The following is a 12972-nucleotide window of genomic DNA, read 5'->3' on the forward strand; positions in this document are numbered from 1 at the left end:
CCCAGGTACTGTAAGTATTTCCAAAGAGGGAACTCACAGGCAGCTATGGATCTAAATTCATACCACGTGAATTTCTGCTGCCTTTGAAACTTCCATGGGCAGATTTCTTCACTCTCCCCTGAGATCCCTCTGTCACCCACCTGTCTCCCCTGATGGTGAACTCCCAGAGCACCAAGCTATGCCCTACTCATCTCTTTATCCTTAGTGTTTTTCCCAGGCCCAGCACCAAGAGTGTACTCTTCAAGGGTTAGTGCGGTATAAAGATGGGGGGCCGGCAGGAGGGCTGGGTATTAGGTGAGAGGATGAGCGTGCAGCCCCAGGGTTCTAGCAAGCAAAGCTTTCTCCTTGCCTGAGAAATATCCATGACAGAGTCACAGCTGAGGGGCCGGGCCGAGGTAAGATCATTGGAGCCCAGCAGGGTGGAGATGACCCCGTTCTGATCAATGCGTCTGATCATGGTGCCATCCACGAAGTAAATCAGCCCAGACTTGTCCACCGTGATGCCTGAGAAAGAGAAGTCGAAACAGGGAATGCAGCATTAGAGGTGGTAACAACTGACATGCTCATGGAACCTTCCAGGCTGATGGAGAACCACCCCTCTGTGATTTGAGGACATCCTCCCCACAGGATTCATTCCCCTTTTAAAGTCCTGAAGACAGATGCCCAGGGGCTTAGGGTGACTCGTTCAGACCAGGGATTAGAACTCAAGTCTTCTGATTCTCCAGGGCTCTGGTCCTTCCACCTTACTGCCTCTGGAGATTTTTGCCTGTCAGCTTAGCTAGCCGCCAAAACCAGACTCCTGCTTCTGGGGGTTTGTCAAGCATTAGAGGTAGCGGTAAGGAGAACCTTTTTCAACGTCAAAACTGTGAATTATTTAAGTTAATCTACTTATGAAGCCTTTTAATTATAATAATCAAATTCCCTTTTTGGTAACAATTTTTATTTTCTCCCAAGATAATCATCCTTCCTGTTTTCTATTCTGATTTTATTTTTATTGGTTTTTATAGATGTATAGAGCCTAAACATGAACGCTTTGGATGTGTGTAGAGAATATGGGTGAAGTAAATGTCTAAAGAAAGGCACATGGATGAGAGCAGTCTGAATTCACCGTTCACTTTCTCCATGACCAGCTGTGTGACCTTGGGCAAGTCACTGGATGTCTCTGCATTTGTATTCTCAGCTCTTAAATGAAGGGATTGTTCTCAATTTGTACTTCTCACTCCTGGATGTGTGTGCATTTTCTATTAGCTACTCCACAGGGAGCTGGTTCAGAAAACCTCAAGCAGAGCCTGAATATCTATCTGTATTTTTGACAAGCACCTCAGGTGGTAATGATCTAAAACAAAGTTCGAGAATCACTCTAATACAATAAATCAGTGCTTCTTAACCAGTGATGTATATCAGAATCACCAGAAGAGTCTTTATTTTTCCCAACGTATACCTGCTTGGCCTCACTCCTGGAAATACTAATTCTGGGGGTGGCTGGGACTGGGACTAAGATATGTTTTATCATGGGTGATACTGATTTCCACCCCAAATTACCACCCCAAGGGTTAGACATAGCTCGACCAAACCGAGAACTGCTCAGGGGTGCTGGGGCTGAGAGACAGACAAGACGGGTCCCCAGGGAGCACATAGGCTAGGGGGGAGGGCGGGAATGAGTCAGGGCCCTGCCAAGTGCCCCAGGGAGTGACATGATGAAGAAAAGGAGAGTCCAGTCAGTTGTGTTCTGTTCAGGCTTCTCTGGGCACTGAAATGAAAGAAGGGTAGAGGCACTTGCAAGAGAAAGCTTTCCAGTTGTAGATCCTTGGCCGTGTCACTTGACTGAATCCAGCTTTCTTGTCAACAAAACAGGGAGGATAATAGCTGATACTTGTAATAGCCCTCAATAATTACTAGTGACTGAGAATTCTGAGAACTTGACCAGCGCTTTGTGGAGGCCCTTGCTCTTGGGGTCCATGTGTCCAGGACTGGGCTGGTTTCAGACACCCCAGGGCCTCTGAGTGCTGAAGACTCCCCGGAGCAGTAGGTCTGTCCACCCCCTTGTTAGGCTGCTCAGGGCCGGAGGGCGATTTCACACAGAGGACAAGGCAGCCTTCAGGCAGGGATGCCTTTCTTCTGTCCCTGCCTAGAGTCTAAATTAATTGCATTCTGTAAGTACCAGGACAGGAGTTTTCTTGTCTGCCTGGCTATGCTCTGTCTTTCTCTTCCATCTGCTGGGACTGATGAGTGCTGCGTGAACAATCGGGCTTCTTGTTTACAAAGCTGCTTGCACAGGCTAATAGAAGTGATCTGCCCCCTGATTAATTACTTCAGATTTTTCTCCTTTTGTCGTGCTAAATAGATGGACATCTTTTCTCCTCCCTTCTGTGAAGTATCTGCGTGCCGTGGCACCCTTGTCATTTCTCTCGGGGTTAATTACAGACTTTCGGGCAATTTCCCTGCCGCTGCATCTGGGTGCCCGCATGTGTGCATCCGTGTGCGTGCATCTGTGTGGGGGGGCAACTGAGAAAGCCCTGGAGAGAATAACATTTTCAGAAAAAACATTTACTTCTGAGAGAACAGAATGCTGTAACTGAATGGGGTCTTGGGGATCCATGGAGCCCCATCTGCTCATTTACCAATGGGAAAACTGAGGCCCAGAGGAGGAGGTCAGAGGCCAGGGAGCTGCAGGACCAAATCATAATGCATGATCCCTAAGTGCAAGCCTGGTGTTCTTTCCATTGCAGGCTACTACTCGCTCAGGGTTAGAAATCATAATTGGGACCGCGGAAGTCACAATACTTACCCCACAGTTACCACCTGACCAGTCGAGGTATGTGAGAGAGATGAGATGAGATGAGATATGATGCTATATAGTGTGATAACATAATGTAATGTAATATAACAATTATAACAGACGTCACTATTTATGAGATGTTTATCAGGTGCCTGGAACCACGGAACTAAGCGTTTTCACTCCTGATCAGATTTAATCTGTACTCCGACTGTGCAGTACATTTCTACGGCTATGAGGTGACAATGACTGAATCTGAATACGGAACAGCCTGATTTCACTAGACTCTAATGCTCTGACTGGAAAGTGCACATACCAACTGCATTTTACCAACCACTGTCACAGACATTAATTCTATTCATGAGGGGCAGAGCTGGGTCCAGGAGATGCCCTGAAATCTGGCACCATTTACTAATATAATTCCATATGACATTTTTGTGGGGTATCTTATGAAGTATAGAAATCTGAGTCCCGTGCACATGTCTCCTTGCTTCTCAGGGAGAAGCTCCTCTTCCTCTCTCCCACATTAGTGGTTCACGTTCAAGTCTTATTTCTTCTGCTACACTGAACTTACCTATGCAACCATAGTGCACTGCACACTCAGTGAATACATGCTGAATAAGTGAATGGAAAATTGTAATTGTGGGTATGAAGAGGTCTAACTTTTTGAAGGACTCAAAACTGAAGCCAACAGTTAACCCGTCCTATGGCATGTGAGCATCTACAAAGCTGATACGCTGCAATGTTCTGATAAAACAATAACATGAGAGAGAGCATACATGTCCAACAGGAGGGGACTGATGAGTGAATGATGGGACATCCATTTGATGGAATGCTATATGGCCATAAAAAATGAGGGCAGAGAAGACTAATAACATGGGGAAATGTTCATGATATATCAGTTAGGGGAAAAAAAAAAGGTTACCAAAACAGTTTGACCACAATTTTGTCTGTTTTTGGTGAGCACACAAACACATGCACACCAACACACGGAAAAAGGACTAGAAGGAAAGACAGGAAATGTTACCTGGGAATATTTCTGGCAGGTGGAATTGTGACAATTTTAACTTTTCCCTGTAGACTCCTTGGTATTTTCCAAAATGCTTTCACAAGGATAAGCATGTATTTCTTTTGAAACTGGAGTGGGTATGAAGCCTGAATTTTGCTATCACATGGGGCTTATTTGCAATTTTTTCCAGTTCTAAGCCTGAGTGTGGAGTTGGACTCCTTACTCCTGGGAAGTTAATTATCAGGACCCCCGTCAATGTTACTGATTGAGTTTAAAAAGCAAGCCTTACCTCTGGGGTTGGTAAGTGTGGCCTCAGTGGCCTTGCCCCCATCCCCGCATCGAGTGTCATCGAAGGGGAGGCACTGGTCACCTGTCCCCGCGACCACCTCGGAGTTCTTGACGAGGTCCTTCACCACCACGGTGGACTTGATCTTAAAGACCCGCCGGCTGTTGGTGTCCGAGAGGAAGACAGCCCCGCTCATGGGGTCCGTGGTCAGGTAGTATTTATGCGCTGGGCTATGGCTGTGAAATAAGGACACACCCTTTGGTGAGCACTTTCTTCCTTCCCATCAGGAGACCGCAGAGGTACAGCATGAATCCAAGCAAAAAGTCACTTGGGGATGATGTCCCTCTTTTGGGTGACGGTTCTGTAATTTTTCTGACCCCAGTGGTTGGCTTCACTATCCCTCTTACCTAACTGTTAATACAAGAAGCTCTTTCCAATGACTGATGCCCGGCCCAGCACCATGTCCATATGAGGAGCACAACACGTGTTTTCTTAAAAGGATTATCAGGGAGGCTTACCATGGGTGGCCTGTAAATCCAAGCCAGAAACACGACAGGGCTTGCCTCTAAAAAAATACTTCAAGAGTTCAAAACACAAGCCTTTCTCCTTCGGGTTTGTATAGCAGCCCCACCCCCAGCCACGTCAGGACTGGCTGATAAGACCCTGGCCAGCTCTGACTCCCAGTCAGTGACAATACAGTCTTCTGTCGACTCAGACCTACGTTATACTGATCAGGAGCCCAGGAGTCTCCCTTCTGCAGTCAGATATAAGGAATTGCAGGACGAGTTTGTAATTTGCAGCAACATCCAAGGAAAAAGAAATAAAACAAGGGGGCAGTTCTGTTTCTGGAAACCCGTCCTAAAGACAAGGCTCTGCCGACAGAGGGAGGCAGAGGTAGACCATGACCTTAGGGAGGGTGGCAGAGACAAGGCACTGGCCCTGGGCACACGGCAGGAAAAATGCGCAAGTACTGGAATCAGATCAGTCTGGGTTCCAAGTCTGGCTCTGTCATTTCCAGGTTCTGAAACTTGGGCAAGTTAGCTGGCCTTCTGAGCCTCAAGTCTCTGCAAAATGGGGTATGAACAGCTACTTTGTCGGTGTACTGAGAAAATTATATAAAATCATATCTGAAGATTATTTAGCATAGTGCTTGGCACATCGTAGATACTCAATAATCGTAACTGTTATTTTAATTCCTAGTCATTATGTCTTTTTTTACAGTTGGAGAGGACTCCCTAATTAAACCTGAATTGTCCTATCACATGGTACTGCTTTATAATTTCTTCCAAGTCTAGGCTGAATTGGAGCTGGACTCCTAACTCCTGGAAAGCTAACTTTCAGTCCCTGTGCATGGCCTGGTCATTCTCAGGCCCTCAAACTGCATCTGAATACTGGTAGCCACTTCTAAGCCTCTGGAAAGTCTTCTGATTCAAGGGACTCTCCCTCTGTTCAGGTTGGATGGCCCGGCACTGGCCACTTTCACTGGATGGTGGGATGCAAACCGTACTGGGGAGTCAGAGGGCAGACTGCGCAGTGCCAGCAAAGGAAGGGCACTGTACAAACCTTCAAGATGCAAGTGAGAGAATCAGAAAAGTCTAGAAGGAAGCGATTTTACGTTTTATCAGGCATGTAGGTTTTGGGTCCTTTTGAAAAACAAAATTTTATTTTACAGATTGGTGTTTTTTGAATTACACATGAAGACGGGGGCATCGTCATCTTTTCAGTGTCAAGGTCTCTGAAGGTCTTAATCTGGCCTGTCATCATAACCATCCCTTGCTTTGGGCGTTGTCTTGGGGACTGGCTGATTCTTAACAGGGCCAGGTTCCCAGACCCAAGATAGCCTCTCTTTATTTTCTCTCCTTGAATTAGACGAAGGTGACGTGATTTTCTCCAACTGTCCTTCCTCTGTAGACCCAACACAACTGTCCCATCACCTCATCCTTCTCAAATAATAGGCAGGTCTCTCTGCCTGCAGCCTGGGTCCTCCCCAGGCCATTCTTCCTTGTTCTAACCCAGACATCGTCACGTCACTCCAGTGCCAATGCCCTCCCTTCCAGGACTCCCCACGGCTTCTGGGCTGAGTTCAGACTCCCCAGCTGAGCAACACACAGGGCCCTTCACACGCTGCCACTGTCTCTTCTCCCCAGCCTCCTCCCAGCAGACGGCCTGCGCTCCAGCACCTTGTCCCCTCCCCCTCACCTCCACACCTCTCTGTACTTTCCATCCCCGCTCTGTGGAATATTCTGTCCCCCTGCTGAACTTCTACTCATTCTTCAGGTGTCAGCTCAATGGTATCTTTTCTGGCAAAACCTTCCCTGACCCCTGTGTGTGGAGATTCCTATCTGCTCATAACTGGGTAACAGGATACTTCACAAAATGCTGTGACTTTTTATTTACGAGGCTGTCTTCCAAATCTGACAGTCAACACTTGAAGGGAAGAGACGGGATTGTATTCATTTTTGTATTTCCAGTGTTCAACTTGGTGCCTTCTAGGGCATAGTAGCCATTTGCTTTAAATGGATGGCATCTTCATTTTGAGCTTATTTAAATATCATTTTCATTCAAATTATTGGTGTTTCTTTCACTTCTCTTTTGGGGGAAACTGATAACAGGAGAGATGTCCTGTTTATCTTGAAATGCCCCCTGAGACTTATCCTTTAATCTTCCCAGATGACACGGACTCTGGCTAAACAGAAGGCCTTAGATCCCACTCTGCACTGCAGGGCAACCTTGACCTCTCTGCTTTCCCGCTGACAGCTGTGAGGGGGGGAGATCATTTCATCTCTTTGTGCATCGCTCATGATAAACTGGTGCTATCCACCTTGGCAGAAAATGTGTCCCAGAGGGAGTATGGTGGGGGCCCTGTCCACTTAGATTTGCCCCCTGAGTTTCTGGCTCCTGTCTTCCTGCACCGACCCAGAGACGTGTCACTCATGTACAGTTTCTCAGCTCAGTGAATTCTAGAAGGGGGTGGCCCTGGCAGGACTGTCCCAGAGAGTCTGAAAGAGCTGTGGCCCATCTTTTGTGCTCAAGGACATATTTGCCATCTGGTGGTCAGGGAAATGTAGGGAAAAAATGCTAGTTTTGAGCTTAGGAGACGTGGGTTCTAATTTGAGCAAGTCACCTACATCGCTCAAATTGTAGGTCCCTCAGTTGTCAGCTGATGAAGTTCCTGCTCTGCTTGGCCCACAGGCTTGTCATCAGGATCAAATGAAATTAGACATCTCAACAGCCCTTTCCGGTAGGTAGGGCTCTTCGACAGCCTTCAGGGCACTGTTTCCTCATGACACCTGCCTAGGGAGCAGCCACCGGACCTCTGCCGGGGGCAGGACCACCGTTCGGCGGGGCAGAGCTTGCCGAGATGACTGTCGCTGGTACGAGAGCATCTGCTACCACTTCTGGGGGCTTGTTCTGTCCCAGACACCATCCTAGAACTTTATACACAGAGCCTGACCCTCCTCACAACTACTCTGTAAGGCAGGTGATTGTTGTTTTTAAATCTATGTATTTCAGAAAACGGAGACTACCAGAGGTGAAGTGACTTGACCAGGGCCAGAGACTGCTGAGTGGCAGGATGGGTTTCCAACTCCAGTCTTCTTGGCCTAAAGCTGTGTTCTTCCTATTTGCCCACACTGCCTCTCAGGGCCTTGAAAATGGCCCTGCCCTGACCCACCGGGGAGCACCAGACCCTGTCCCGAGACCCAGCTCCAGCGTCATCTCATCTGTACTGCCATCCCTGGATTCCCAGGCCCTGCTTCCCTCCACTGGCTAACTGGCCACTTTCTCTGTGGCATCACTAGCCCTCCACAGAATATAATTTTAGTACCTGTAGCACCTTAACACTTTTCTGTTTAGTTGTCTTCTCCTCAATGACATCTTGAACTCTTCAAGAGCAAGGACCAGCTTCGAGGCCCTGCTGTTTAGCTCCGGGCTGGTGCAGAGTAAGTATTCCAGAAAGGTCTACTGACTTTCTGAATCAGCGAGTGAATGACTGTTTGCCTCCCTGGGAGTGTACAGAGGAAATACTAATGCTAAGGAGCTTATGGTGATGGTGCTTATCGGTGATGGTTACACATCAGATTCACCAGAGAAGCTTAAAGAAAAAAAGAAAAAGGAAAAGAAAAGCCTCACTGACAACATCTGAAGGGCCTGGGCATCTGTACCTTTAAGATCTCTCCAGGTGACTCCGAGGCACAGCCAGATCTGGAAACTGAGGCCTTACAGCAGTGCTCTTCAAACTTTAATGGGCAGATGCATCACCTGGAGATCGTGTTAAAATGCAGATTCCAGTTCAGCAGTTCTGGGGTGTAGCCTGAGAGCCTGTATTTCTAACAAGTTTTTGGAGGATGCCAGGGTTGCCTGTCTGTACTGTGAGGAGCAAGGCCTTGGAATACTCTAAAAACCATCCCTGCGTGAGATGGAGCCCCAGGCCCAGCTCTGCAGCAGGGACCGTGCCAGATTCAGCTCTGATTTCTAGCATCTTGGGCCAGGCTGGGCACAGGGGAGGGTCACAGCTCTGTTTCCAAGAGTCCACCGAGGGACCCACATTCTTTTCTACCTCCGTCGAAATGAACTTGGCACCTCTGGAAGCTACGGACACTCTTGGAGACTCTGAGGGTGTCATTCCCGAAGTTCATGAGCTGAAATCAAGCCTCACTCTGCCCTCTTTCTGGATGCTGTGGGGAATTTCCTGGTAGGAGCTGGGAGTCCAGGGACCAGAGGCACTCTAGTCCCTGCTTCTGAGTGAGAGTTCTCCCTTTGTCTCAGAGGAATGTCTACAAACGAGCATCCTTTGGCTGCATCTGGTGGCAGCCCTGGCAGAACTTGATTTACTGGTTCTTAGAACCAGTGGGAAGAGCCACAAAGACAGGGGTTGAAATGCTGGTTCTACCATCCACTTGGTAGGTGACCTTGGGCAAATCACTTCATTACTCTGAGCCTTAATTTCTTCATCTGAGAAATGGGGATTACCACAACTACTTCAAAGGGCTATTTTGAGGACAACATTGTATAAAGAATATAAATCGCTGAGCATAGTGCCTGTTCCATTAAGAAATAAAAATGCCCAATAAATGGCAGCTGGTTACCTGGAGAAACCTTCAGAGTATTTATGTTACTGCATAATGGGAAAGCCAAGTATGTCAGACCTAATATTGTCCTGCCAGGCCTATTTCCTGGGGCAGTAAAGGGCTCTCTGTTGGAGTTAACTTAATGTGTGCAGCTGGGATCAATGGGGACCTGAGTTCCAATGTGCTTCAGAACAACAGGCTCAAGCATTCCTCCACGCCCCTGGGGAAGAGACCTAGGAGGAGATGAGGATCCTCATTCCCTGAAGGGGTCCACCAGGGAAGATGCCCAAGGGGTCCCTGGATTGGGTATGCCCTGCGTGGCGGGCTGGCATGGAGGCTGGACAGAGAGGCACAAGACTGCCCTGGGGAGCACACACGGGGACCGCCACTCCTGGGAACAGCTGAGACAGAAAATGCTCATGGGCAGAGAGGACATTTTAGAATTTTTAACCCACTTCTGACATTTACGAATGGGGACACAAAGGCCTGTAGAGAGGGAGGGATTTACCAGTATCCAAGTGCCAGTTAAAATCAGAGCTGGGACCCGGGTCTTTCACACCAGATTTTCTTTAGGAAACTGGAGAAGGCAGAAAGAAATTCCTGTTTTCCTTCCACTTTGGTTTACTTCAGAAGTAGTTTTTGGCGCCTGAGAAAGCGATGAATTGAGGGAGGGCAGGAAGCTGGCTTTGAAATTGTGCCATGGATGTATCAAAAGATCACAAAACATCAGAAACAAAAGGCATCAAAACCACAACTCTCACGGTTTACAGATGATGAGACTGGAAACTGGAAATGCTGGGTGACCAAGCCAGAGGCACCTGAAGAGTGTGCCACAAAGCTGGACAGGAGCCCTGGCCTCCTGATTCTTCCCAGTTCTGTCCCCTGTAGCTCAGCTGCGTCCCAGCCAGTGACCACCACTGACTGAAGGTTTTCATGTGAAATGCTGGGTTTTCACCCCAAATCTTCATATGAAACGTACTTCTGTGTTCTCTCTAAAACCCAACTTGGGGATATGTATCGATTCACAGTTCAGTATCAGCCATATGAAGCTCACTGAAAATTCTTTACAGATTTCAGTGTCAGGAAAAAAATACTCCCCCCTCTGAGAAGTGAGCATATTTTCCCATTTCTGATAATGCAAACCATGAGAATAATTATGTTTCCCTGTTTACTCTGGCTGCCAGGAAGTTCAGGGGCTAGTTTAACATACAATCACATATGTGTTTCCTCCTTTTTTCCTTTGTTCTCAACTTCTATTTAATTTACTTTAAGACATGTGTCTTTGGTTATAAGAGGACTGAATTCCTTTTTGGGGAAGATGGAGATGCCATCATCATCATATAGTGGTTATGATGATAGTAATAATACATATAATAATAATAATAATAACAACAACAACAACAACCATGTCTGCAGCTCCCCTCTGTGCCTGGCACAATGCTATATACTTTACAAGCAACCTCTGTAACCCGTAAAACAGCCTCCAAGAGTGACTTTGTTAACTTCCAGGCAGAAACAAAAGCTTAGAAAGATGAAGTGATTTTTTCAAGGTCACACAACAGGAGAGCTTCAGGTTTCTCATCTGTAAACTGGGTGTGGCAAGAGTGCCTACCTCACAGGGTGGTTTGGGGATGAACTGCTACAGTCCATGTAAATCACCGAACGCTCTCTCTGCCACACACGAGATGCTCTATCCATGTTAATTATTATAACCTTAAAACAATATATATGATTGGGGCACCTGGGTGGCTCAGTTGGTTAAGCGTCTGACTTCAGCTCAGGTCATGATCCCAGGGTCCTGGGATCAAGCCCCATGTTGGGCTCTGGGCTCTGCATTTAGCGGGGAGTCTGCTTCTCTCTCTGCCCCTCCCCCCCGCTCGTGCTCTCTCTTTCTAATAAATAAAATCTTAAAAAAAAGTAATATATATGATTGTTACATTAATACTATATCTAATTACATAGGTGTGGATATAAACATTACTGGATTTGGGTCTGTCTAACTCCTTCCACTGTCCTAAGATTTTCTTTGATCCCAACTTAGCACTTACCCCATGTCCCAGTTTGATGGGAGCCACATGTGGATAACTGAGAGCCACCTCTGTGGCAGCCCCAGCTCCATCTGCCCACAGCTACTTTCAAGTCATCCAGATGTGTGTGAGGCGACTGTTCCCCGGGAGTCAGACTAGCGGCACAAAGACAGCAGTGCTGATGGGCAGACAATCCTCTTGGTGCATCTGATGAGGCCCTCTCTGCCTGCTGCAGTGTCATAGTGAGCCTCCATGACAAATCTACCCTGTGAGAAAGCTCCTATTTGGGGACCACTCTTTTGGGTGGTCCATATGGTCTGGAAAATCCTCCCCCACTCTGTCCTTGCTGGCAAACTTTCTGGTGGGGTCACCTGGTGTCCCAACCACCAAAGCCAAGGCATCCAGAATGCCCACAGAAGTGCAAATCTGAAACCTGTCTTCTTCCAGGTTCTTTGCCTGATCGAGATGTTCTCAAGACAGTGGGGACACTGTGACCATCGAAGCCACTCAACACAGTTAGGATGATGTCCTCATTTATCCCAAGGAGAAGCAGACTGGTGTTCAAATTACTATGCCAAGGTTAAAATTCTTTCCCCTATTATTTCAGTCTGTCATGTCCACAGATGACCAGAGTAGCTGCCGCACTTCGCTAGAGATGGAAGGAGTGCAGGCTGTTGCCACCCGCCCCCAGCATTATTAATGACTTCCTCTCACGGTAACTGATTACCCCCAATCAGTTCCAAACCCACAGGACTCATTTGCTATTGAGCCAGCTGAAATTGACACGTGCAGCTTACCATACAACATGCAACAAGGCAGAGGAGAGACGGGAAATTCTCCACTGGTTGGCTTACCTATGTCTGAAATCTTTATTTCTGACAGAAGACAGGAGAGCAGGGAATAGAAGAAAGAATGAGGTGTTAGCAGCGGGGTTAGAAGCATTATTAGCAGCCTGAAAACTTGACAGCAATGGTACTGTACAATACTATAATAAATAAAGACTTAGCAGCTATGATACTGATTTATTTTATATTGGATATTACTTGTCAGTGAGCTCACTTACAAGCAGCTACATATCACGGAAGAGGCACGGTTTCTCCGGCACCACTACCTCTGAGTTCACGGGAAGAGGAGGAGGCTGACAAGCCGCTGCCCTCACCAGGGCTAAGACAGAGGCTGGAACATCTGATTCCCTCCCCCGTGCACAGACACGTGCCCAGAGATATGCCTGCTCACTGCTGTGTCTCTGTCCCTGTGCACGCGGCCCTACAGAGAGCACTCAAAACTTGCGAAGCCCCCGCGATCCTCCTCATAATGGAATACAGAATTGGAGACACACTATACTTAGAAGGGAGGGGGTCAACAGGGAAACAGGCCAGGAAGAAAATATATTAAGATGATAACATATTGATAAACTTATTTTTCTTTCCAGATTTCATTAACTCCTCCCTTCCTTGCCTATTGTCTTCCATGATCTCCCCTCAAATGTGGGAGGGAGGCAGGGAAAATGGGATGTCTTATTTGAAGATGTGAAAATGGGGGCCCAGAGAGGGTAAATGTCTTGCCCAAAGTTGTACAGCTTCTCTGCTAAGGTGGCCTGACTCCTTAGTCGATGGCTCTTTCCATTGTACTCTAGGAGACAGGAAGACAATGTGAGCAGTTGACTGGAGCAAACAGATGTCTGTGGCAGTGAAATTCATAAAAGAGAGAAAAAGGCAGAGAATAACCAGTGGTTCTCATTAGCCTGATATCTCATCTAGGAGTCCAGAGAATTTGAACTACGATTCTTCTCATGGCCAAAGACC

At 47.2% G+C, this 12972-nt stretch overlaps 1 protein-coding gene across 1 annotated transcript in view; it reads right to left on the reverse strand.

The window, feature by feature from the left end:
- The window catches only part of TENM4 (teneurin transmembrane protein 4), a 366208-nt gene that overhangs the window by 39634 nt on the left and 313602 nt on the right, over window positions 1-12972 (reverse strand). The window contains exons 21-23 of the mRNA XM_021704752.2: window positions 12022-12042; window positions 4075-4307; window positions 350-504 (exon numbers count right to left, since the gene is read on the reverse strand). Coding sequence (XP_021560427.1) covers window positions 350-504; window positions 4075-4307; window positions 12022-12042 — 409 coding nt within the window. The remainder of the gene's footprint in view (window positions 1-349; window positions 505-4074; window positions 4308-12021; window positions 12043-12972) is intronic.

Source organism: Neomonachus schauinslandi, chromosome 11 (assembly GCF_002201575.2).
Source record: "Neomonachus schauinslandi chromosome 11, ASM220157v2, whole genome shotgun sequence".
NCBI classification, from domain to species: Eukaryota; Metazoa; Chordata; class Mammalia; order Carnivora; family Phocidae; genus Neomonachus; species Neomonachus schauinslandi.